Source organism: Pelodiscus sinensis, chromosome 1, assembly GCF_049634645.1.
Source record: "Pelodiscus sinensis isolate JC-2024 chromosome 1, ASM4963464v1, whole genome shotgun sequence".
Classification (NCBI taxonomy): domain Eukaryota; kingdom Metazoa; phylum Chordata; order Testudines; family Trionychidae; genus Pelodiscus; species Pelodiscus sinensis.
The window spans coordinates 198,352,563-198,376,263 of record NC_134711.1 but is presented as its reverse complement, the minus strand read 5'-3'; the positions used below and the strand labels follow the sequence as shown (position 1 = coordinate 198,376,263).

Genomic DNA, 23,701 nt, shown 5'->3' with positions numbered 1-23,701 from the left:
GATTGAGATTTGCATAGATGACTAAACACGAGAGACGGCATCAGAGTCTCCTTAGAAAAATCTCAGTCCTCAAGTTTTGAAGGCTTATTGAAATTAGAGACAAAGGAGAATTTAAATGCAGACCCGTATGCATGGGGTTGCGAAGGGTGTGAAGGCACCCCCACCTTCCCCTTCCCCCCTGCACCACCACCACGGTCCTCTATGGTCCTGATTCTGGCCAGGCTGAGGAAGGTTGGGGTGGCGCGTTGCTCCAGTCTCTCTTGCCTGTGCTGTGGCCAATGGGGAGAAGGCAGTTGCAGCCCATTGCCCCAGCCTCCCTCCCCTGGCCAGCTGGGGGAAGGCTGGGGCTGATTTCCCCCTCTCTCCTCTAGGAGCGAGATAAGGGGAGTGAGCGCTGCGGCGAGGGAGCAAGTTGTGCCTGGTGGGCAGTTGGGCATAGATGGGCCATGCATGGGGACTGCAGCTGGGTGTGGAGCGTGGCACCCAGGGGTGGATGGGGAGAGCTGAGAGTGCAGAAAGGGCATGCAGCATTGTTGCTCAATGCTAGAGCATGCGGACTGGCTCCTGCCACCACACAGACAGTTCAATATGGCCGCTTCTCACTCCCTCCCGCCCGGTCATCCCAGAGCTTGTTCTGCACGGGAGTGCTGCGTTATTCTGCAGGCACCCCCTGGACAACCAATCCTGCAGCCCTGGGTGACTTCCACAGGAGTTTGCCCCAAAGTGAGAACGGCGTGAGAGCTCCCAGGCTCAGGCCCATCGTGGCCAGCCAATTTGAGTAAAGTGTGCTGCCAATCTGCAGCTGTGCCTGGAAACCCTGAGTGCAGCGTGGGGCTGCTGCAATGTGTGAGGACAGCAGTGCCACTGCTGCGGCAGGGATGTCTTTCCATCCTCTCAGCGCTCTCCACTGAAATCTTTGCATCAGTTGCATGAGTTTGTAAGAACAGTGGGTGAGGAGCAGCAGTGAAAGTAGCTTAAAATTTCTTACGGGTATTGTCCAATTGCAATGAGTCCCTGACAGCTCTTTAAATAGCTCCCTGCTGGCTTCTGGTGCAGCTTAGCCAGCTCTTGAGGAAGCTGTGCACCAGGGTGAACCCACTTACTTTCACCTCTAGCGAGGAGCAAAGTTTACAGCAGAGGTTGCTGTCCCAGGTAGAAATAGGGCTCTATGTTTAGAGAGACTAGGTGGGTGTGAGGCATTATCTTTCCTTGGGTCAAGTTGTGTGTGTGAAAGACAAGCTTTGGAGCCACACAGAGCTGTTCTTCAGATCAGCTGCTAGGTGTAAGGCAGTAAATTCCCCGCTTTGTCTGAAGCAGGGGGTAGGGAAACTTTTTGGAGCTGGGGGCCACAGACCCACAGAAAAATCAGTTGGGGGCCATATACAAGTGAGAAGCAAAGTGAGAAGCCCTTAACTGAGAAGGAGAAAGACACTTCTCGCATTACCTTCATACACTAGAGCCTAGGGTGGACGGATTTTATGTGCTCCAGCCCTGCAGGAGGGTTGGGAGGACCGGAGAGTCAGCACAGGCTACTCAATGCTGGGGGTGAGTCCTGAGCTTCAGGGGGCAGATTCAGGCAAGCCATGGGCTGCATCTGGCCCCCAGGACTGAGGTTCCTCATCCCTGGTCTGAAGTATCAGACCTAGTGTGTAAGGTCATTGGTATACAACATCTGAAATCCAAGGTGCAAAACTCAGTGAGGCAGAAAGAGGGAATACAATTTTTTTAGTGGTACAACAATGTACCTGAGCTCCTCTGAATATATTTCAAAGGGGTGGCCCTGTTAGTCTGTATCTGTATCTGCAAGAATGAGGAGTCCTATTGTACCATAAAGACAAATACATTTATTAGGGCATAAGCTTTCATGGGCAGGAGACCACTGCATCATGCATCTGATGAAGTGGGCTCTACAGGCCAGTATGCAAGGGGAGGTGCGAAGGGTGTGAACCCATCCCCCAATGGTCCTCCAAGTAAGTGTGAGGGGGCTCTGTTAGGGGATGGGAAAGTGCTGTTTTGGGGGAAGATGGGAGGGCGGGGCTGGTGGCAGTGCAGCAGGGCCAGTGCAATAGTGCCCCCCACCGACGAGGAATGGCCCAATCCCAACCCCATTGGCAGGAAGCCCCACATGCACTCACGCGGCACTGGCCTCACCGAGCAGGTAGAGCAGCAGCAGACAGAGGCTGCCAAGTGAGTGGGGGACCATGGTGGTTGTGCTACCCACCATGATCCCAGAAGGTAATTTCTATAAAATCTTTATTACTGTATAAATTGTTAGAATGTTATAACATAATCAATTTACTAATCATTGCTTCCACTCAAATTTTCCATTAATCTCTCCTGTGCACACCCACTGCATGACAATTTTGAGCTCCTTTATATTTAAAAAAAATTGTGGTCCACATTTACAAAAAAAGCATCCCACCGCAGAAATTCCCGAGTATGGGCCTGAAATGGGACTTCAGTGAGCATGGGCATTCAGGGCATGTATACACTAGCGAGAATACCAACCCTCTGGAGATTGATCTTCTAGCATTCGATTCTGTGGGTCTAATGTAGACCCCCTAAATCGAATGCTGAGGGCAGTCCCCATCAGCATCTGGTACTCCTCATTCTGCGAGGAGTAAATGAAGCCAACAGGAACTTGTGCTCCCGTTGGCCTCCTGCTGCGTGAGTATGGCGTTTTAAGATAAGTCGACTCCAGCTATGCAATTAACATAGCTGGTGTTGCATATCTTAGGTTGACCTTCTGCTCCAGTGTAGACCAGACCTCAGAGTTCTCTGTACAGAAAGAAATTTCATCCTAAATTCATAACAATAATGACTTTTAAAAGGAACATGCAGACTGTTGAACCTCTTTTATGCAGAAAAACAATGGTGGCATGGATGCCGTGGAAAAGGAGAGTTTAAACTTTTTTACATTAATTGTAGCTATGGAATTGCAGTGAAATGTATAATAAATGGCAGCAAAGCAAGAATGGTAGTTAAAAGTAAGATTTATTCTCTGTTTCCTCTATCTATATCTGGTACATAAAGAGTTGATGTCATATGAATGCATTGTCACTAGAAAATAAAACGGAATAAAATTGCTTCTTTTAAGACTTCATTATATATTTGAAATGATATATATTTGAAATGATAAAGAGTGGTGACCCTATATTGTATTACAAAATCTATTTTAGAGATGTGAAAAATATGCTTCCTCAAAGACTTAAGATCCAATCATGCAAACATTCACAGGAGTTACTTTATATATATGAGTTGATTCTTAAATTCAGTATTATTACTCACATGTATAAAGTGAAGTATGTCACTGAAATTTTGAAAATTGGGGCCTTATTGACCAATATTAATTTTATTGGTTCTGAAACATGATCCACTTATATTGTTATAGTATAGCACAACATAGAAAGTTATGCTATACTACATAGCTATAGAGCAAGACTTTGGTGACTACAAAAAATTGTTCAACTCTTTTGGTGACTACAAAAAATTGTTCAACTCTTTTCAATATGACTAAAGGGTAGACATATTACATAATTTGGGATTTAAAAGTATGGTCACCTTAAATTTGAACATAAACTTAGATACTAAGATTTTGAAAGAATTTTGCACAATAATGTAGATTAGCCCCTAGGCTGTGTGCCTCAGATATCTGCAAGCTTTTCCTTTCCTGCACATCCTAGTACTTATTGGAATCTGCCACGGCCAGCACCTAGAAGGCTATCTACTGAAGCACCAACTTATTAGCTTCTATGATGAGGTAACTGACACTGTGGATATGGGAAAGTCAGTGGATGTGATATACCTTGACTTTAGCAAAGCTTTTGATACAGTCTCCCACAATATTCTTTCCAGCAAGGTAAGGGAATATGGATTGGATAAATGGACTGTAAGATGGATAGAAAGCTGGTAAGACTGTTTGGCCCAACAGGTAGTGATCAACGCCTTGATGTCAGGTTTATGGTCGGTTACTAGAGGAGTGCCCCAAGGATCTGTTCTAGGACTGGTTTTGTTCAACATCTTTATTAATGATCTGGATGAGGGGATGGATTGCACCCTCAGCAAGTTTGCAGATGACACTAATCTAGGGGGAGAGGTAGATACGCTGGAGGGCAGGGATAGGGTCCAGAGTGACCTAGATAGATTAGAGGATTGGGCCAAAAGAAATCTGATGAGATTCAACAAGGACAAGTGTAGAGTCTTGCACTTGGGATGGAAGAATCCCAAGCATTGTTACAGGCTGGGGACCGATTGGCTAAGTGGCAGTACTGCAGAAAAGGACCCGGGGATTACAATGGATGAGAAGCTGGACATGAGTCAACAGTGTGCCTTTGTAGCCAAGAAGGCCAATGGCATATTAGGTCGCATTAGGAGGAGCATTGCCAGCACATCTAGAGAAGTGATAATTCCCTTTTATTAGGCTCTGGTGAGGCCACATCTGTAGTATTGTGTCCAGTTCAGGGGCCCCCACTATAGGAAGGATGTGGACACATTGGAGAGGGTCCAGCAGAGGGTGACCAAAATGTTTAGGGGGCTGGAGTGCATGACCTATGAGGAAAGACTGAGGGATTTAGGTTTGTTCAGTCTGCAGAAGAGAAGAGTGAAGGGGGATTTGATAGCAGCCTTCAACTTCCTGAAGGGAGGTTCCAAAGAGGATGGAGAGAGGCTGTTCACAGTAGTGATAGATGTCAGAACGAGGAACAATGGTCTCAAGTTACAGTGGGAGAGGTCTAGGTTGGATATTAAGAAAAACTATTTCACTAGGAGGGTGGTGAAGCACTAGAATGGGCTATCTAGGGAGGTGGTGGAATTTCCATCCCTAGAGGTTTTTAAGTCTCTGCTTGACAAAGCCCTGGCTGGGTTGATTTAGTTGGGATTGGTCCTGCCTTGGGCAGGGGGCTGGACTTGATGACCTCCTGAGGTTTCTTCCAGTTCTATGATTCTATGAACTGCTTACCTCCATGTGGTGGTGCAGTCATTTACTTTGGTATACTGAGCAGTCCCAATAATTACATCTTTTCAGTGCACAGTTACTAAAGTATATGAAAATCTAAAGGTTGATTCATGCCCTTAAAGGGGACATACTATATATGCCATTAAAAAAAATCAGCACTATGCCGATCCCGATGTTTTGTTTTGTTTTTTAAACCAAATATAATAAATAATTTTATTATTTTAGGGTTATCATAAAATTTGCAAAGTCTATGTGTTTTTTAATCAGAAGAATTTCATAAATATTTTCAGCATCCAGAATGTGCCATATAAAACACAAAATGAGTTTTTAGTGTACAAATGTTCTTCTTAGTTAAATAAAATAAAAATAAAGAGTCCTGGCCCCTTTTAAGTTAGTCACTTATTTGCAACTCATAAATCTTTGCCTTTTGCTATCTGAGTATAGCTTCGGTTTCATATCTCTTTAGAAATTCTGTCAGTTTCTTAGCTATTTATAAACATAGTGTTAATTCAACCTTGAAAAGTATCACTCTCCTCCCTGTTAGTCCATAAAGAAGAATGAATAAGCACTCAGCTATATCTTCATTCGTAATTAAAAATAGCTTTATCTTCTCTATTTCTTTGCCAAAATAATACTTCATTATTAGAGTAATATCAGTACAAATCATAAAAGAATAATAAAATGTCTCAAAGTTCCAAAAATAAAAAAGCATTTCCTTTTAATTAAATAGGCCATTAATTTTCCATATGTGAAAAAGCCATGAAAATGCTTTATGTTATCAGTGCTTTAATGTTTTGATGCATTCCTGAAAAAGAAAAAATATTTTCCTCGCCACAGGATTAGGAAGTAAAAGTGGTTGTGAAAATACATAATATATTGAATATCAATATATGATAGCTCTTTCATATACTGTAAGTAAACTTAGTTAATTCTTTTGGAAAACAAGATAAAGACAAGAATGGTTCCTTTGATTTGTACAAAAGTTCTCCATTGAGCCTTCTCCTTTTAAAGAATGAAATAAGAGAAATTATGTGTGTGACAGTGGTAAGGAAACATAGGAAGAATTCCTTTCTTCTAATGCTGAACAAGAAATTTTATTAGAATAAGGAAAACAGTATTTTCCCTAACGCTGTTTTGAAAAAGCTTCTTTGTAGAGCTTCTACGTAGGACACATACCAGCCTCTTTCTGTTTAGCACCCTACTATAGGTTTAAAACAACAGGATGTACTCTCAGTGTTTCTAATACAGAACTTAGAATACAAAATTTAGGTCAAAGAATGATGAACCTGAAGAATATGTCATGTGAAATATAGAAAAATTATTGACATACCTACTGAAGATTCAAAAGAAATTAAGTATAGGCCACTACGTATTATAGTAATTAACTAATAAAGCAAATAAGATGAAACATTTCTAATTACTTTAAAATTTCAAAAAGTGATTTGTGCAGTTATAAATAGCTTTACACTTCTTCTTTTGATACATTCATAAATCTTCAAAAACTAATTAACCATAAAAAACATAAATCATCATTAAAGCGTAAGGTAGAGTATACATTGTAAAAAGTTACCTGACCAGAAAACTCATCACCTCTTTTGCATATTCAAAGACTTGGGGGTACATCTAGACTGTTTTGCTCTTTTGAGATACCGGAAGTATCCCGAAATAGCAACGTTGCGTCTTTAAAAGCACCGCTATTTCCTGAAATATATTTCAGGAAATAGCGGGAGCACTATCCCGGCATCCCGGTAACCCTCATTCCAAGAGGGTTAAGGGATTTTTTCAGAATAGTACTTTAGTTTGAAATTTGGTGCTGTGTAGACAGAGCCAAATTTCATATTAAGCTCTTTTGATTTAGACTCAGAATAAGCTATGCAATTTGCATAGTGCAAATTGCATAGCTTATTCTGACATTATGGTATTGTCTAGACACACCCAAAGATGCTAGGTCTGATTCTCTTCTCATGCCCAAGTGAGTATCCCTTTGGGGGGAGGGATAGCTCAGTGGTTTGCGCATTGGCCTGCTAAACCCAGGGTTGTGAATTCAATCCTTGAGGAGGCCATTTAGGGATCTGGGGCAAAATCTGTCAGGGATGGTACTTGGTCCTGCTGTGAAGGCAGGGGACTGGACTCAATGACCTCTCAAGGTCCCTTCCAGCTCTATGAAATAGGCATCTCCATTCATTTTATACTCATGTAAATTAGGAGTAACTCCACTGAGGTCAGTGGAGTTAAGTGGTATAAAACAAATATCATGATCACCACAAAGCTCTTGTGGTGAAATTATTCCGCCCCTATATAGATCAAGTATTTGAGCTCTATATGGGTGGAGCACAGCACGTACAAAGAACTTTTAGGAAAAGTTATTTGGACTCTTTGCAGGCAGAGTGCAGAGCTGTTAAGGATGTGAAATTCTCTTGCCATCATCCCACCAAGCCAGAGCCAGGCCATTGTGTGCTATACAGTCACTTGCCCCAGATATGAGTGCAAAGTACTGGGGCCACCAAGATCAAAATAATGATGGATCTGCAGCCTCTCGCCTTATGGCTATTGTCCCAGAGATTCTTTGCAAACAATGCAGAGGTGTGCAGATACCTCTGTGAAATCAGTATCAACAGACCTCCATAGTAGCCCCTTGCACTCCATATTGTTCTGTGCTATTTAGGTGCTCGTACTGTTCCCATCATCATGAATAACTGGTGCTGCCCCCCGTGATCTTTGCATGTTGTAGCGGGTTCTTACTCACTTGGGAATATTTTACCTAAAGCCACTATCTGCGAACCAGCACTATTGTGGCTGTAAAAACAGTTATCTTAGAGTTCAATACAAATATTTTGTCAAATCAACATTCTGTTTGTGACATGAAACTGAATTTTGGCACTCAGTACAGTTATCTAAGTCAACAAATGCACTGAAAGCAGCCATTCATGGGAATATAAAGAAATATTTTTATAAAACAAAACAATTCTGCTGCTGTTTTACAACAAGAAAACTTGGAGGCAATAACTATTTGATCAAATATCAAATACCAAATAAGGTATATGAAAAGAAAAAATGTAATTATTAATTAATTGAACACTATATCCCAGAATATGTTTTTATACCTAGGACTCACAACTAAGGGGTGGAGAGTTACCATCTTATACACAAAGGTCCAAATATTACTTGTTTTACTCACATAAAATGCCAGGTGAGGCCCTTGTTTTAAACTGCTGTTGTGATAGTTGGACCTACAACTTTATGTTCATTGTGAGCTCAACTGTAAAAGTTTATAAAATGCAACACTAACCTATAATAAATTTTGATGGGAACAGCTGTGGAAGGGAGACAAAAAAACTGAATTAATCCAAACAAAAAGATCTATTGATATAATTCAAGACTCTGTTAAAATCATGGTAAATGAGAAAGCAAGAACTAAAATCTTAATGAGAAAAAAGTGAAAACTCAAAAATCAGTGAACCAAAATGGTTATATCAGAGACTAAATTTAATTGATGGACAAAATAATGAGCAGATAGGCTAGTCCATCCATCATTCCTTTGATAGTTTCTTAAACAAATTGACTTTACGGGAGAAATATGGAATAACAGATGGAGGCTCCTGGAGTGATCTTACTGTCATCTCATCATTTCCTGTGATTCCCGATGTTCTTCATCCTAATTCTGAGAGATGTCCCAAACAGGCTGGGCCAGAAAGTGGAACCCAGATGATATTGCACCTCTACTGGCTCCAGCTTAATCCTAAACACCACCTGGAATGACATGGGATTGGACTGTAGGAATTACATCAGCTTCAGCCCATTTTAACTGATTTCTTCTTTCATAGTGGTTCTTAACCTATTTACCATTGTGGACTGTGTATGCATCTCTTTATGTGTTATCTGGGCTGCACTCACACAATAGATATATTACAGGTATGGCCCTGAGGACCTCATATGGACTACAGCTACATCTGCTAACCCTCCCAGTCCTTCAAGGGTCTCCCAGAATTGAACCCCATCTCCTTGAAATTCCTAAAACCAAACTGGGAGATCAGCTACTAAAAGTCTCACAGTGGAAGGGGGTTAAGGCAAGATCACTGCCTGCCAGGCCCCCACACTGCTCCCAGAAACAGCCAGAACATACCTATGGGGGGGGGGGGAGGAAATGGGATTTTCACGTACTGCTCCTGCCCTGAGCAAGGACTCTGCAGCTCCCATTGGCCAGGAGCTACAGTCAGTTGAAGCTGAGGGGACAGTGACTGCAGGCTGGGGCAGTATACTAAGCCACCTGCTCTCCCCTCTGCCCCCCGCATCTAGGGTCTATATAGACATGGTGATGGCACTTCTGGGAGCAGCATGGGGTCTGCTTCAGCCCTGTTGTACTACCAACCAGAACTCAAAGCCCAAGGTAAGTACTACCAGGTCAAGGACCACACATAACCCCCTCCCAGAATCAGTATGCCATACCCCTCCCATACCCTGAACTTCTCCTGCATCACCCTACATCACCCCTAAGCTCCCCTCTCCCCCCCGACCCAAACTCCGTCCCAGAGCCTGCACGCCTCACCCTTCTTGCAGTACAACCTCCTGCCCCAGCCCTGAACTCCCTGCTAGGATTGCCAAATTTCTAATCACACGAAATAGGACACAATGAAGCCTTGTCCCCCGTTCACTAAATTTCACCTCCCTTGGTAGCTTGCTTTCCTCTAAATTCTCTCACTTTTACTGGACTGGGATAACGGGTTGGGGTAAAGGAAGGGATGAATGAGGGTTTTAACTGAAAATATAGGTTCTGGGGTGGGGCCAGAAATCAGGGGTAGAGGGTCAAGGAGGTGGCTCTGGATGGGACTGAGGGATTTGTAATGCAAGAGGAGTCTGTGAGCTGAGGCACAGGGATGGGAGGGGGTGAGAGCTCTGGCCTGGGGCTACAGGCTCTGGCATGGAGCCAGGGATGAAGGGTTTGGGGTGCAGGAGTGAGTTAGGGGGTAGGGCTGAAGGTTATGGAATGCAGGAGAGGGCTGTGAATTAAGACAGGAGATTGGGGTTGTGACGGACCGGGCCGGTCTGGGCACAGCTGAGGGTGTCCGCTCAGGGCGAATTGCTCAAATTCGGGGCTCCTCACAGCCCCCAGACTGGAGACCTTTCCAAACAGGCCACAAATCAGTCCCACAAAGCACTTCAGCTGCCTGCCTGAAGCCTCACGAGCAAAACCCCTCCGATACCCCAGCCATCTCCGTGCCCCAGATGGCCCTGGGCCTCATACACAGGTGAGGGGTTTTAGAACCCAATCTCACCTTCCCCGAACAAGTTCTGTCCAGTTCCAAGAAACCAGCCACAGTTCCCAGGTCAATGTACACTCTGGACCTTACCCACAAATCATGCTGAGCCAATCCTTTAGAATCTACAATCTAAAGGTTTATTACTACAAGAAAGAAAAGCATGGGAGTAAGGTTGTTAAATTATCATACATTACATGCATCAAATCTCTCAGTTCTCGATGCAGGCTCTAGCAGAGATGTTATAGCTGCTGGCTTAAAAGTCCTTGTTGCACATCCTATAGCAGGATGGGTCCACAGTTCTTCCCGGCTCATGATTCCCTGCGAGGCCGCATCTGGGGTTAGAAGCAGATCTGAAGACCACATGGAGTCAGCCACATGGCTACTTATGCCCCCTCTTGGCTTCTTCCAAGCTGGATGGAGTCACATGGCCAGTGGCCAGGTGTATCTTTGGCCTTCAGAGGCCCATTGTTCCCTGGAGCTTCGCTCATTAGCATGTCCATAGGCAAACATTCCTAGCCCATTACTCAAGCACATTCAGAGACTTCCAGTCTCCATACAGAGTGCAGATTCCTAACTCCACACACAGACATTATACAGATATATGAAGAGCAGATACAGAATCAGAAGAAAGTAAGCTTTTGTTTGACCCCTCACATGGCCCCCTTTGTCCCACTTTTGGGGCGAACACCCCCCATGGGTGCAGCAGTGACCCGGCTGCTCCCCTCACAATCCAATAACGTGACAGGGGTGCATGAGACAATGAGACCTCTGGTGTGGGGCCAGGGTTTAAGTTGCAGCAGGGAGTTCCAGAGGGGCTAGAGCTGCGGCGCAGGCTTACCTTGGGCAGCTCCTAGTTAGTGGTGCAATGAGACAAAGGCAGGCTTCCTGCCTGTTGTGGCTCCATGCTGCTCCCTGGAAGGGAGCCAGCAGGTCCAGCACATAGGCAGAGAGGAGGAAGGGTCTAGAGGCTCTGCATGCTGCTCTCACGGACAGGCTCTGCCCTCCCCTTCAGCTCCCATTGTCCAGGAACCAGTGAAAGTGAGAGATCATGGGGGAGAGCAAATGATGGAGGGAGAGGGGAATAAAGTGAGTGTGGGTGGGACCTTGAAGAACAAGCAGGGCAGGGGCTGGGCAAGGCTGTTTTGTTTATGTGATTAGACCAACCAGATGCTGTTTACCACAGTTAGCCCCTGACAGACTGCCCGACACTTTCTTTACCTGTGTGTCCACAGGTACAGCCACTCACAGCTTCTAGTGGCTGCAGTTCACTGTTCCCAGCTAATGGGAGCTGCAGGAATTGGTGTCCTGGTCCATGTTGCTTCCCACAACTCCCTTTGGCTGGGAAGAGCAATCCACGGCCAACGAGAGGTGAGAGCACCTGTACCTGTGGTAAATACAGCAGTGGAGGCCTGCCGGAGGCTAACCGTGGTGAACTGCATCCGGCCTGCAGGCTAATTACTGCCCGGCGCTGGTCTACAATGAAATCATGGAGTGTGATTCCTGCCTGTGTGGATATATCCAAACTAGCTCTGATCATTTAACCTATCTATCCAAGAGATATTAACATTTAGTACTCTGTAAATAATACAGATTTGCATGAAAAAACAATGGCGACAGGATGCATATGTTTACAGATGCATGAACAACTTGAGCTGTATCATGCCCTTGATCATTTGGCCATCAAGGTATTGCTCCCAAGGAAAGTAAAACTTTTCTCTCTATATATTAAAAAAATGCTTTCCTGCGGGATGACAGAGTGATGTCATGATGTCACTGCGACAGCGCGCTGGGGTTCCCCCTGATCCTGTACCCCCGTAGCAGCAAGAACAAACTCTGCCAGCCAGTGGAATAGAGAGGGTTTATTGCTTCTCCAGGATACAGAACAGCATAGACGTGATGTGGCTACAGGAGTCAGGGCCAGGATGTCTCAGACCCCTTGGGATGGGGTGCGTAGGCCCCTAAACTCCCAACCCTCTGCTTAGTCTCTTCCCTTCATGGTTTCCTCACCTGAAAAAACTGAACCTTCCCCCAAACACTTCCTTCCTTCCTTCCTTCAGTCCCTTCCCTCAACAGGTAGAATCCGGTTGGGTCACTGTCTACATGCCCTCAGGCTCCTCAGGTGGCCCCGCATGCTGGGCTGTGCTTACAGATACAGGCCAGTAGGGTTCACCCACAGCCCAAACACAGCAACCAGTGAATGCCCAAACAGAGTGTACTGCCTGCCCACTACATCGCAGTCACTCTGCGTCCTGCCTGCCTCTTCCCTCTCTTCTTGCTCTCCCCTCTTCCAGCATGAGACCGACCTTGCTGCTTCCCTTCGTCACTTGGATTGCTATTTTAATCCAAGCCCCTGCTTCCCTTCCTTCACACCCACCCCACAGGGCTTTCAACGCCAAGAAACATGGCATAGTAGCCAACAGCCCCCACATCACAACCAGGACAGCCCGGGGGAGGGGAGTAAAGGGTGTGGTGCTCGGGACAGCAGTCATGGGACAGGCGTTAGGAGTGGGGCTCCCAACCAGGGTTGTGTGCCAGTAGCAGGCTCTTGGGGGCTCCCACACCGCCAAGCTCTTGAGGAGCTGGAGTGCAAAGCCCAACCACCCAGAGACCAGCTGCCCCTGTGGAGATTCACCCCCTCCCCAGCGGCTGCACTTACCGCAGTTGCCAGACCACCCCCAAGCCGCCCGGGGAAGCCGCCACACTGACCTGTCTGGGAGGGAGGGAGGGAGGGAGAAGGAACCTGGGCTGGTGTAGGGGGAGGGGAACTGAAGAGTGAGACGGTATGGATGTAGACAGGCCACTGCATTCCACATCCTAATGACATAAAAAGCTAAGCACCAGGTACATAGAATACTTAGAGCGCACTTTATTAGCCTCATTTAGAATGGATGCGCTAATTGACAATTTTTTCCCCATTTTTCACCCTTCTCTTTTCCCTCCCCAGCTCCTCTCTTTTTCTGCTATTTATTTGTATCCTGGACCCCTTAACTCCATTAATCTGAAGAAGTGGGTTGTGCCCACTAAAGCTCATGATACCGTCTACATTTTTTTGTTAGTCTCTGAGGTGCTACAGGACCAGTCACCATTTTTTAGCTTTTTTTAAAAGATGCTACAAATTAGACATCACTTCAGCTCGCTACTCTTAAATCTACCACAAGACAAGCATGGTAGTACAGGAAATTGTGTAATCTATAATTTATTCACCCTGTAATGTATGCCTAAGAATTTTCTGCACTGGATACATGACCTTGTTCTGAGACTCATATAGAATGTTTACTGTGTTAAAACTAATTGCTGGGCATTCATTTCAATAATTACAGAAACCTAAAAACCTTAGAAAGTTAGAATTATATGTAGCTAGTGGCAAGAAATGGAAGGAGACAAAGACGCAAGGCATACTTTTCAAGGTTAAAAGAATCTAATCTATCCTTTTCTGAGCTCCTACATATACACCACTGAATTTGGCTTGTAATATTTCAACAACTAGAAATGGGGTAGGGGAGAGAGAATAGAATTCACACTGCAATATGAATGTCATTATTTGACAGAATTATCATTATTTACCAGAATTACCAGAGTGCTTAAAGCTAAGGAACATTTTTTTTCCTAACAGTTGCAAAACTCATTCCAATGTACCTTGCAAAAATCTATTAGCAGTTCAAAATTGCTCAAAGAGAATTTTCCATCAAAATGATGGCCTTTATATTACTAATCTGGAGCAAGAAAAAATATATATGAAGCAATACAGTCTACACCTACCCCCCTTCTGTTTGTTAGATTGAATCCTGTTTGATCATCTTTGGCCAAGGTTATAGTCCACTTGGTTCTAAATATAAGTCTCATCAAATATTTAACTCATCTATTATCACTGACATTAAGAGCATCTTAAATTTTAAAAGTGATAATACACAAAAGCAACTACAGTAATTTGAAGATGGTTAGGAAATATTGAAAATATCTTTCTTCTCTTAAAAAACTGTTGGGTGTCTTAATTATTTGCATATATGTACACACACACCTTGTGTGTATTGCTGGGTTCCATGTACATTTAGCACTTAAATTACTTCTGAACTTGTTTGCCTTAGTCACTTTGAAAGGCCAGAAGCAGCATGTTTCATAGTATGCTGGGAGCATGCCTGGCAGAATGAGCATAGAATTTGGCATGAAAAGATCCTGGACTTGAACTCTAATATTGGTTCTATTAGTATGGTCTTGGACAGGTCACTTTGTCTCAGTTTTCCTACCAATAAAACGAGGAACACATTTACACCTTGAGGCTATTGGAATGATTAATTAGTTAGTGACTCTCTGAATATGTTTCATATGTTATATAAATGATAATTATCAGGGCTCGCCAGTGTCCAGCGATCTGCGCATGCACAGATCGCCGGAACCCGACTCTTCCAGGTTACAATCTACTCGCCAAAGGCGAGTAGACTGTATAATTTGTTGAGCCCTGATAATTATTATTAATAGAATTTCATAGGTGGCATGTTTGATGTAAGCTTTTTACTTTTCTACTGAGTTCACATAAACTGTCAATTTAAAATAGGTGAGTTTGTTGAAGCAGGGGAGGGGGACGATTAAATAACACAACGGGCCCTTAGTTCCTACCTGGTATCTCAAATTACTGTAGGAAGATCAATGGTTCTCTACTACTGACAGATAAGAATTCTGAAAATGTTTGTATCCATATGAGTCAGCATTACTCTAGAATTATGGGAATCTGCAAAGAAAAATAACTAAAAATACATTTTCTGTCAAGGCAGAAGAGAAATATGCTGCACTTACACTTTTTTTAGTTTGACATATAACTTTGTTTTGGATACATCAGTAAAGTACAAGCTTTTTCATGTTATCTATAGGACTGAGTATTAATTTTCTACTCCTGTGTAACTACCTTTTTCTCAGACTTAATAACATTACATTAGTTCTTCTTATGGTACTTTACAGCAAGTCAGAAAAGGGTACAGGCAGTCCCCGAGTTACGCGGATTCGACTTATGTCGGATCCGCAGTTACGAACGGGGTTTGCTGCCCGTCTCCCTGGTCTGCTGGAGACCAGCAGACCAGGGAGACAGGAAGCAAAGCCTCTGAGGACGCCGGCAGTGGGACAGCCGCGGCACGTCTGGGCTGTCCGCTGCCCGCGTGCTCCGCGGCTTTGCTCCACGTCTCCCCAGACCAGGGAGATGGGGAGCAAAGCCGGGGAGCACGCGGGCAGCGAACAGCCCAGATGTGCCACGGCTGTCCCGCTGCCAGCGTCCTCAGAGGCTTTGCTTCCAGCAAACCAGGGAGACGCAGAGCAAAGCCGTGGAGGACCCGGGCGGTGGGACCACGGTGCGTCTCGGTCCCCCGCCCACGTCTCCCTGGTCTGCTGGGGGGGAGGGGCGCAGCTAGTACGCCCCCCCCCCCCCCAGCAGTCCAGGCTTTTCTCCGGACGCCTGTGGTACAGCAGCTGTGGCGCTGTCGGTTGGTCCCGCAGCGCCGCTCTGGGCGCTACTGGACCAACCCGGCAGCACCCCAGCTGCTCTGCCCCAGGCGTCCTAATTCAGCCGCTGCTGGTCAGTTTCAGCAGCGGCTGAATCAGGACGGCTGGGGCAGAGCAGCTGGGGTGCTGGTCCGAGGAGTGGCGCTACTGGAGCAACGCAGCAGCACCCCAGCTGCTCTGCCCCAGGCGTCCCCAAGTCAGCCGCTGCTGAAACTGACCAGCGCTGACTTCAGGAAGCCCGAGGCAGAGTTGCTCTGCCCCGGGCTTCCTGGAATCAGCCGCTGATCAGTTTCAGCAGCAGCTGACTTGGGGACGCCTGGGGTTCTTAAGTTGAATCTGTATGTAAGTCGGAACTGGCGGCCAGATTCAGCCTGTTGAAACTGATCAGAGGCTGATTCCAGGAAGCCCGGGGCAGAGCAACTCTGCCTCCGGCTTCCTGTAGTCAGCCGCTGGTTAGTTTCAGCAGCGGCTGAATCTGGACGCCAGTTCCGACTTACATACAGATTCAACTTAAGAACAAACCTACAGTCCCTATCTTGTACGTAACCCGGGGACTGCCTGTAGTGCAATGCCTACATATTTTGCTGAGCTTTCCATAAATATGAAATACTCATTTAGAGTAAAGATCCAGATCTTCCCAGAACAAAGTCACTTTTGAGCTAGCAACTTTGCTTTGGAACAACTGCTCAGATTCAAAATAAGCAAGTACGTCATCCAAGACTATTGACCACGATAATTGAGAATTTTTCATTTAGACTATGTGTACACTGCAGGCTTCTTGCACAAAAACTGTTTTGCGCAAGAGTTCTTGCACAAAAATTCTTGTGCAAGAGTGTGACCACACTGCCATGTGCTTTTGTGCATGACATGTGCTTTTGCGCAAGAACGTCCATGGCAGTGTGGATGCTCTCTTGCGCAAGAAAGCTCTGATAGCCATTTTAGTGTGTCCACACTGCCTTCTTGTGCAAGAGCTCTTGCGCAAGAGGGCTTATTCCTTGTGGGGAGAGGAATAACTCTTGCACAAGAAGCCCTCTTTTCAGACACTTTACTATAAATTTACTTGTGCCAGAACGTGCATGCAGGGTAGATGCTCCACAAGTTTTTGCACAAGAATGGCCGTTCTTGCACAAAAAGCCTGCAGTGTAGACATAGTCCTAGTTTATAATTTAGGTTAAACTCATAAAGTAACATGACACCAAACAAGGACAGTCAGTGCTACTTTATTGTTTATGAACAGTTTATTACACTAGGATAGGATTTGAAGCATAAAACTACAGTTATTTTTTTTTAAATATGTGCTATGTTCCAATTAAGGATAGATTATCGTCTCACCTTCAATGTCTTTTGACTACAGGCTGAACCTCTCTAGTCCAGCACCCTCAGGATCTTGCCAGTATCAAACCAGAGAATTTGCTGGACCACGGGAGGTCAATATTGTCTAGCAGGATTACCAACACTTCCACTGCTTACTAGGCTCTTAGAAGACATTTGGGATGTGTCTAGACTGGCAAGATTTTGTGCAAAAACTTGCCAGCTGTCTACACCGGCCGCTTGAATTTGCGCAAGAGCACTGACTTTGTAATGTACAAAATCAGTGCTTCTTGAGCAAATACTTTCACACTCCCGCTCGGGAAAAAGCCCTCTTGCACAAGAATACTTGCTCAAGAGGGCCAGTATAGACCGGGAAGAATTGTTTTGCGCAAAAAAGCCCCGATAGCTAAAATGGCGATTGGGGCTTTCTTGCGCAAAATCACGTCTAGACTGGCCACGGATGCTTTTGCGCAAAAGCATCCTTGCCAATCTAGACACGCTTTTGCGGAAATACTTTTAACGGAAAAAATCATGCCAGTCTAGACACAGCCTTGGGGTAAATTAGAGCTATACAACAGCATGGAACACTGAAAGAGCCAGGACTGGTAGCTGTAAACCCCACATTATGGGACCACAGGAAACTTGGCCACTCCCATGATAAGTGCACATTCAGCAATTAAAATCATACCAGATGTTGCCAGACGAGAGAGAGCTGACCTTGAGAGGTTCAACATGTTCTTAAAGATCTATAAAGACCTTCTTGTATTTATTCCCTTGGTGGGTTTGTTTTTTCTTTTAAACCTTCATGGAAGGGTGTAAAGAGTATAATTCTCTTAGGGTACGGCTAAACTGTGGGGGGAGGGGGATTGGGGATAAAACTCTGCCGCGTCCAGGGAATGCGTTTGGTCTTCCACGTTTTTTTGCGGAAGAGCACACGCGCTCTTTCGGAAACCCCAGTATTCCTTGTTCTACGAGGAAGAAAGGGGGCTTTCGAAAGAGGGTTTTTTCCAACATTTGGCCCAATTTAGATGGGCCAAATGTCGGAAAAGCCTCTTCTGACAAAAGATTCAAAAAAAATTTTGCGTACCTTTTTCCGACAAAAATTTGTTGTCTAGCCATTCCATTTCAGGGAATTAAAAATTGCAAATGCATGTATTAAGAGGTTTACTAAAAAGAATATATATTTTTCTTATAAACCAGAAAGGCTTCATGCTTGTTAACTACATTCATTCATATAATAAAAAAATGTATCGGCATTATTGATACAATAAGCTGTCATGCTCCCCGAGGAGCCATTTTGGTCTATGAAATACATAGTATTATATTTAATACACACAACACAAAATGTTTACCTGACATAAATGGTTCCTTCAGAACTGATGTTTGCCAGTTCATATTTATGTATTTTTTAATTTGATAGACTATATTGTCTATGGTATATTGTAAAAAAATAAACAAACAAACAAGTATATGGTCCTGGAGCATGGGCCCTCAGAACAAGCTATAGACATGCCATACCTTGGTATATTAAATTCATTTAATTATATAGAAATTTCATGAGAAATTAAGTGTGTATGTTCAGTAATCCCTATTTTAAACATGAATTTGTTTTGTTTGAATATATTAACATTTAGGAAGGACCTAACACACATCATAATAATAATCTGCAGGATTTTGTTTAAAAACCAAGTCAAAGCAATCACCCAAATCCTGTAAATCCTCAGTTTCAGTCCCACTGATATAAAAATCAGCAGCTTGACTTTTTTTTAAAATTTGCGTCAGATCTGCACACAGGCATGTTAAGTTTTTGCCCCAGACAAAATGTGTATTGCAGCACAGCTCCCTAAATACTAAATTGGTATAATCAACTCTTGCAATTTTATTGCAAGTCTTGTGATCTTTGTAACTTTTCCTTAAAGACCAAGCTTTTGTAAATGTGTGATTATGTAAGAATCTCAGCTTTCATTTGAAAACTAAATTAAAGGTTCTAGCCCTCAGACTTGCAGAGCAAAGTTTGAAAATGTGATCCAAGTGAACCCTAAAAACTCAAAAGCTAGGAGCAAATAAGACAAAAAAACACAAAAAACCCCAAAATGTACTTACATTTTAAAAATCTCATGCTTTTTAAGCTAATCTCATGATTTTTGAGATGACAATACTCACAAGTGCTCACACTATACTGTACTTCTAAGTATAATAATGCTAAGAAAGACACAAGGTGCTTGGTTAAAATTTAAAAAAGAATCTTTGAGAAAAAAGGTATACTAAATGCCAAGCACTGGAAGTACTGGCAGAAATTAAAACAGCCAAAAGGGATTATTTTTGGCTATAGCCCATGCAATCACCCTCAGTAAATTCCTTGCTACAAACACAACCAAGTTTCTCTTTTGATAGCAACTGGGAACCATAAGACTAGTTATGAGAAAGGCTTCCAAAATATACTGCTTACTATATTCTTCATGGAGTAAGAAATTGCACTTCAAATATTAAGCAAGAACACATGACTGAATTCAGCAGGAGCCTTTCCATGGACTTTAATGAGTTATTTCTGGCTCTAAAGAGAAGAGTGGCAGAAAGAACAGCACAGTTTCTCATATTTCAGGTTCCCTTTGAGAGCTGGATCATGTGCCAAACATGAGGAAAGTAAAGGTCTTGTTCTAGTCACCTCAAGTAAAACAATCATGCACTTCTTCCCCAGTAGCTTGTGAAACCTGGCTCTCCTTAAAGGAAAATAAGAAAATCTGTTTCAAAGAACTGGAACAGAATTGAATAATCAAGAATTTCTGTAAGGGGTGGAGAAAGGCTCAGAGGAGGATAGCAGATCTGCTCTGATTTTTAACACACACCATCCAGCAAGACTGCATTTGAAATCCTACCTAGCCCATTCCCCTTTCTCCACCCACCTGCCTCCCATCAAAATAGAAAAGGTAGATGACTGACAACGCAATTAGGGACAGATTAACAATCCTCAAATCTGCACTGTCCAGCTTCTTTTAATTCTCCACATTCTTTTGGGGGGAAGGGGCAAATACACAGTGAAAGAAAAGGGGGAGGTGAAACCATCTGAAAAGTCTTTATGCAATCAAGGGGATATTATTTCAGGAGACAGAAAAGGGGCAAAGGATTCACGTTGCTAAGGAGACACTTTGAAGCTGACATTCCTACATAAATTTACATTTATACTGAAGAAGGAAAAGAAAGCTGTTCTCCAAAGTTTGTTTAAATTCCCTGGAAACTGAACCAAGATGACAATTTTAAGAGTAATTTATGCATTATTAAGCCTAAAATAAATCACACTAAAGCCCATCAAATGTTACCCCTACACACTGACAATTAATACGATAATTTAAAACAATCAACATGGGGAATCCTATAATAGTGTTTTCAAGCAGAGCTTAGATGGAGTCTGAGAAGTATAAAATGATTTCACAGAAGCCAGGCAAATAATAAAACAATGTACTAAAAACATACAATATAAAACCAGGCAAATAGCTAATGATATTTTCCCTGCAGGGTTACCAACATTCTGAGGGCAAAGACTGACTGAAATGGGTGCATTAGCACGTTTTTTTCTGTGTGGGTTTTTATTTTAATTTGTTAATGTTTCCATTGGGACACCAGAAGTTTTTGCAATGAAGCCTAGAAAAAACCCCTACAAAATTAGATTTTTTCAAACAGCTTATTTGTTTCATTCATTGACAGTTGCTGAGTATCCCAAGCCATTTTTAAATAGGAAAGGTGTCCCCTCTTCCCCAGTTCACGAACAAAAGAGACAAAAAAGCTTTAGAAACACAATAAACCAAAACGAGGGAAGGGACAGTAGGGCAAAATGAGCTTGAAAGGAGAAGAAAGGACATGCACTTGAAAGAAAGGAAATACATAAGCAGGGGGAGGCAGAAAGGAGCAAAAGGATGGCAGAATTCAGAGTGTATCTGCTCAGGACAAAGAAAAAAAAGAAATACTATTTATTGAGTAGGACGACCTGCAGATCACTGGGCCTGAGAACCCACAACTTTACAGGTTGATCATTTTGGAGAGGAGAAGTGATATAACCCTTATTCACCAAGAAATGCTCATTCTTGGTGAACCACCACTCAGAAAACATAGCCAACCAAAACTCAGGGCCTTTTGGCATAATAAAAGACTAACACAGCCACCTAGCTGACTTTCAGAAACATTCTTAAATCTCTCCTGCCTTCCTGACCACAAAACAGAGAAAGGGCATTTTGGTACATAGAATTGTGGAACGCTCTGCACAGATGAATGTTATCCATATCACTTATCTATCCATTTGGAGTTAGCGAGATGGAGAAATAGAAGCAGAGGTGCAGGACTGGGATGCGGTATAGCAGAGTGGAACCTGGAATGCAGTACTAAAGGAGGAGGCAAAGGAGACTGGACTGCTTTACTAGATAGAGGAGAGGACGGGGATTGGGATGCAGACCTGAGGAGGAGAGGCAGCAGATAAGGAGACTGGGATACAGTCTGGGGATGGAGGGGGATGGGATCTGGAGGCAATGCTGGCAGATCAGGCTAGAAAGTGCAGGATAGAAGGTTAGAGGACAGGGCTGTGTGATGGGTGGAAGGACTAGGAGTGGAATGTAGGGCTAGTCAGGAGTAAGGGAGTGGAATGGCTGGAAGCTAATGGGTAGGAGAGCTGGCAATGGGTGGATGTTATGGTCAGCTGAAGTGCAGGGTGCTAGATAGGGGAGGGGTGGATATGGGTAGCCGAATAATAGGGCGATTAGGTCGGAGTGTGGTGGGGGAGAACCGCTGGGTCAGGGTGGACATGGGCGGATTAGGGGTGGTCTGGCTGGGGGAGCTGCTGAGGAGGGATGGCTGTGGGCAGCGGCAGGACACGGGTGGGGGGGTGATAGGGGTAGAGGGCAGGAGAGGTGATGGGAGCAGGGGAGACAATAGGGTCTGGGGGCAGGAGAGGTGCTGGGGGGAGGAGAGCCAATAGGGACGGGGACTGGAGAGGTGGTAGGGCAGGCGAAGCGACAGGCCGGGGGGCGGGGATGTAGCTCACCGCTGTGCAGGGTGGACTCGCAGAGCCAGCTGTCCAAGTTGCCGGGCTTGCGGCAGGACTCCCAGAGGGACAGGTAATACTGGTGGTCGGCCGTGACCCAGGCCGGGCTCAGCACGGCTCCCAGGTCCAGGCACAGCGCCAGGAAGATGCACACCAGCCCCACCAGCTTGAGCGGGGTCAGCACCGACACGCGCACCTCCTCCATCCCGCTGCCGGCTGAAGCCATGGGGGCCGGGGAAGAGCCGCCGCCGCCGCCGACCCCGGCAAGCGCAGGAAGGGGGGCGCCGGGGAACTGCAGCTGCCCCTCAGCCCCGCGGCGGAGCGCGGCGCCGGGCTGGAGGCTGAGGCAGCGGCTCCGAGCCCTCCCTCGTGGCAGGCAGCGCACCAGGTGCAGCCGCCGCTCCCGCCTGTCCCCGGGCTCTGAGGCAGCGCGCACAGCCCAGCTCCGGCTCTGCCCAGCTCACTCCTCCCCTCTCCCCTCCCCCTGACTGGGGGCGGGGGGGGAGCTTGCATCGGGGGCCCCCCTCCGAGCCACGCACGTCACGCCCAGGGCTTCCTCCGGGGAGCGGGGGAAGGAAAGGCAGGGAACAGCTGCTCGGCCGCTGCCGCGCCCTGGTCCGTGGTGGGGAGCGCGGCCCCAGCCTCTTGCCTGGCTCCTGAGACAGCCGCGCTGGGGAAGGGGGCGGCTGAGCAAGGCTGTGATCGCAGCCTACGCCCCCCCTGCCTGCCCTGGGCTCGCAGCGGTCGTCTCCTTCCCTCCCCCCGGGACAAAGTTTTTAGGAACTTTTAGCTCTTCTCCAACCCGGGCGGCCTCCCCGCTCAGCCCTCGCTCCTGCTCTGCGTCCCCTTTGAGTCCCTCCCCCCCCCCCCCCCCCCGCCTTTCTTCCCCCTTGCGCCTGGCAGCCCCTGCAGATCTCTGCTCCCGGGGACTGTTTGAACCTCTTGAGCAGTTTGGAAATCAGTTCGCGCAGTTTCCAAATCAATCCTGTTTTCCAATTTACGCCACCTAGGGGTTTTCTTTCTCTCGTTTTAATTTGGCCGGATTCATTTCTCTAGCAATCTGTTCAGACACAAAACAAAAGCCTTAAGGGATCATTATACAGTAGGTTTCTCAGGGGAAGGATTGCAGCCACGCTGAGCATGTAAGGAAGTACAGCACCATTCAGACAAGATCTAGCTTCGCATACCATCCAGGAGGCGGCATCCTTTACAGGGAACTGTCAGGACTATAGTTTGGATGGGAGGGAAGATGACCTTGCTTTACCACAGGGGTGAGGAACCTTTTTTGGGTCACGGGACACAGACCTACAGAAAAAATCCATAGGGGCTGCAGGCAAAAATCCTCCCTGACTTGGCACCTAAGAACGAGAAAAACGCTCCCACATTAGGGATGTTCAATTTTGAGTAACTGACTACAGCCGGTCCCTGAGTTGCGAACCGTTGACTTACGACCGTTCACAGTTACGACCAAAATGCCGTAAATAGCGGACCCTGAGTTACGAACGCAATCCGCGCTTACGAACAGTGCGGTCGTGTGTAACTCAATGGGGTCCAACTTATGAACAAACCGAGTTACGACCAATTGCTTGGTCCGTAACCAGTTCGTAAGTCGGAGACAGGCTGTAATCGAATAGTCGATGCAATTTACTGTTGCTACACTTC

The 23,701-nt window shown here is 45.3% G+C and overlaps 1 protein-coding gene across 1 annotated transcript in view; it reads right to left on the bottom strand.

Moving 5' to 3' along the window:
- TMEM47 (transmembrane protein 47) overlaps nt 1–22,831 on the bottom strand; it is a 52,211-nt gene extending 29,380 nt beyond the window's left edge. The window contains exon 1 of the mRNA XM_006139198.3: nt 22,040–22,831. Coding sequence (XP_006139260.1) covers nt 22,040–22,265 — 226 coding nt within the window. The 5' untranslated portion in view covers nt 22,266–22,831. The remainder of the gene's footprint in view (nt 1–22,039) is intronic.
- Nucleotides 22,832–23,701: the final 870 nt, after the last annotated feature.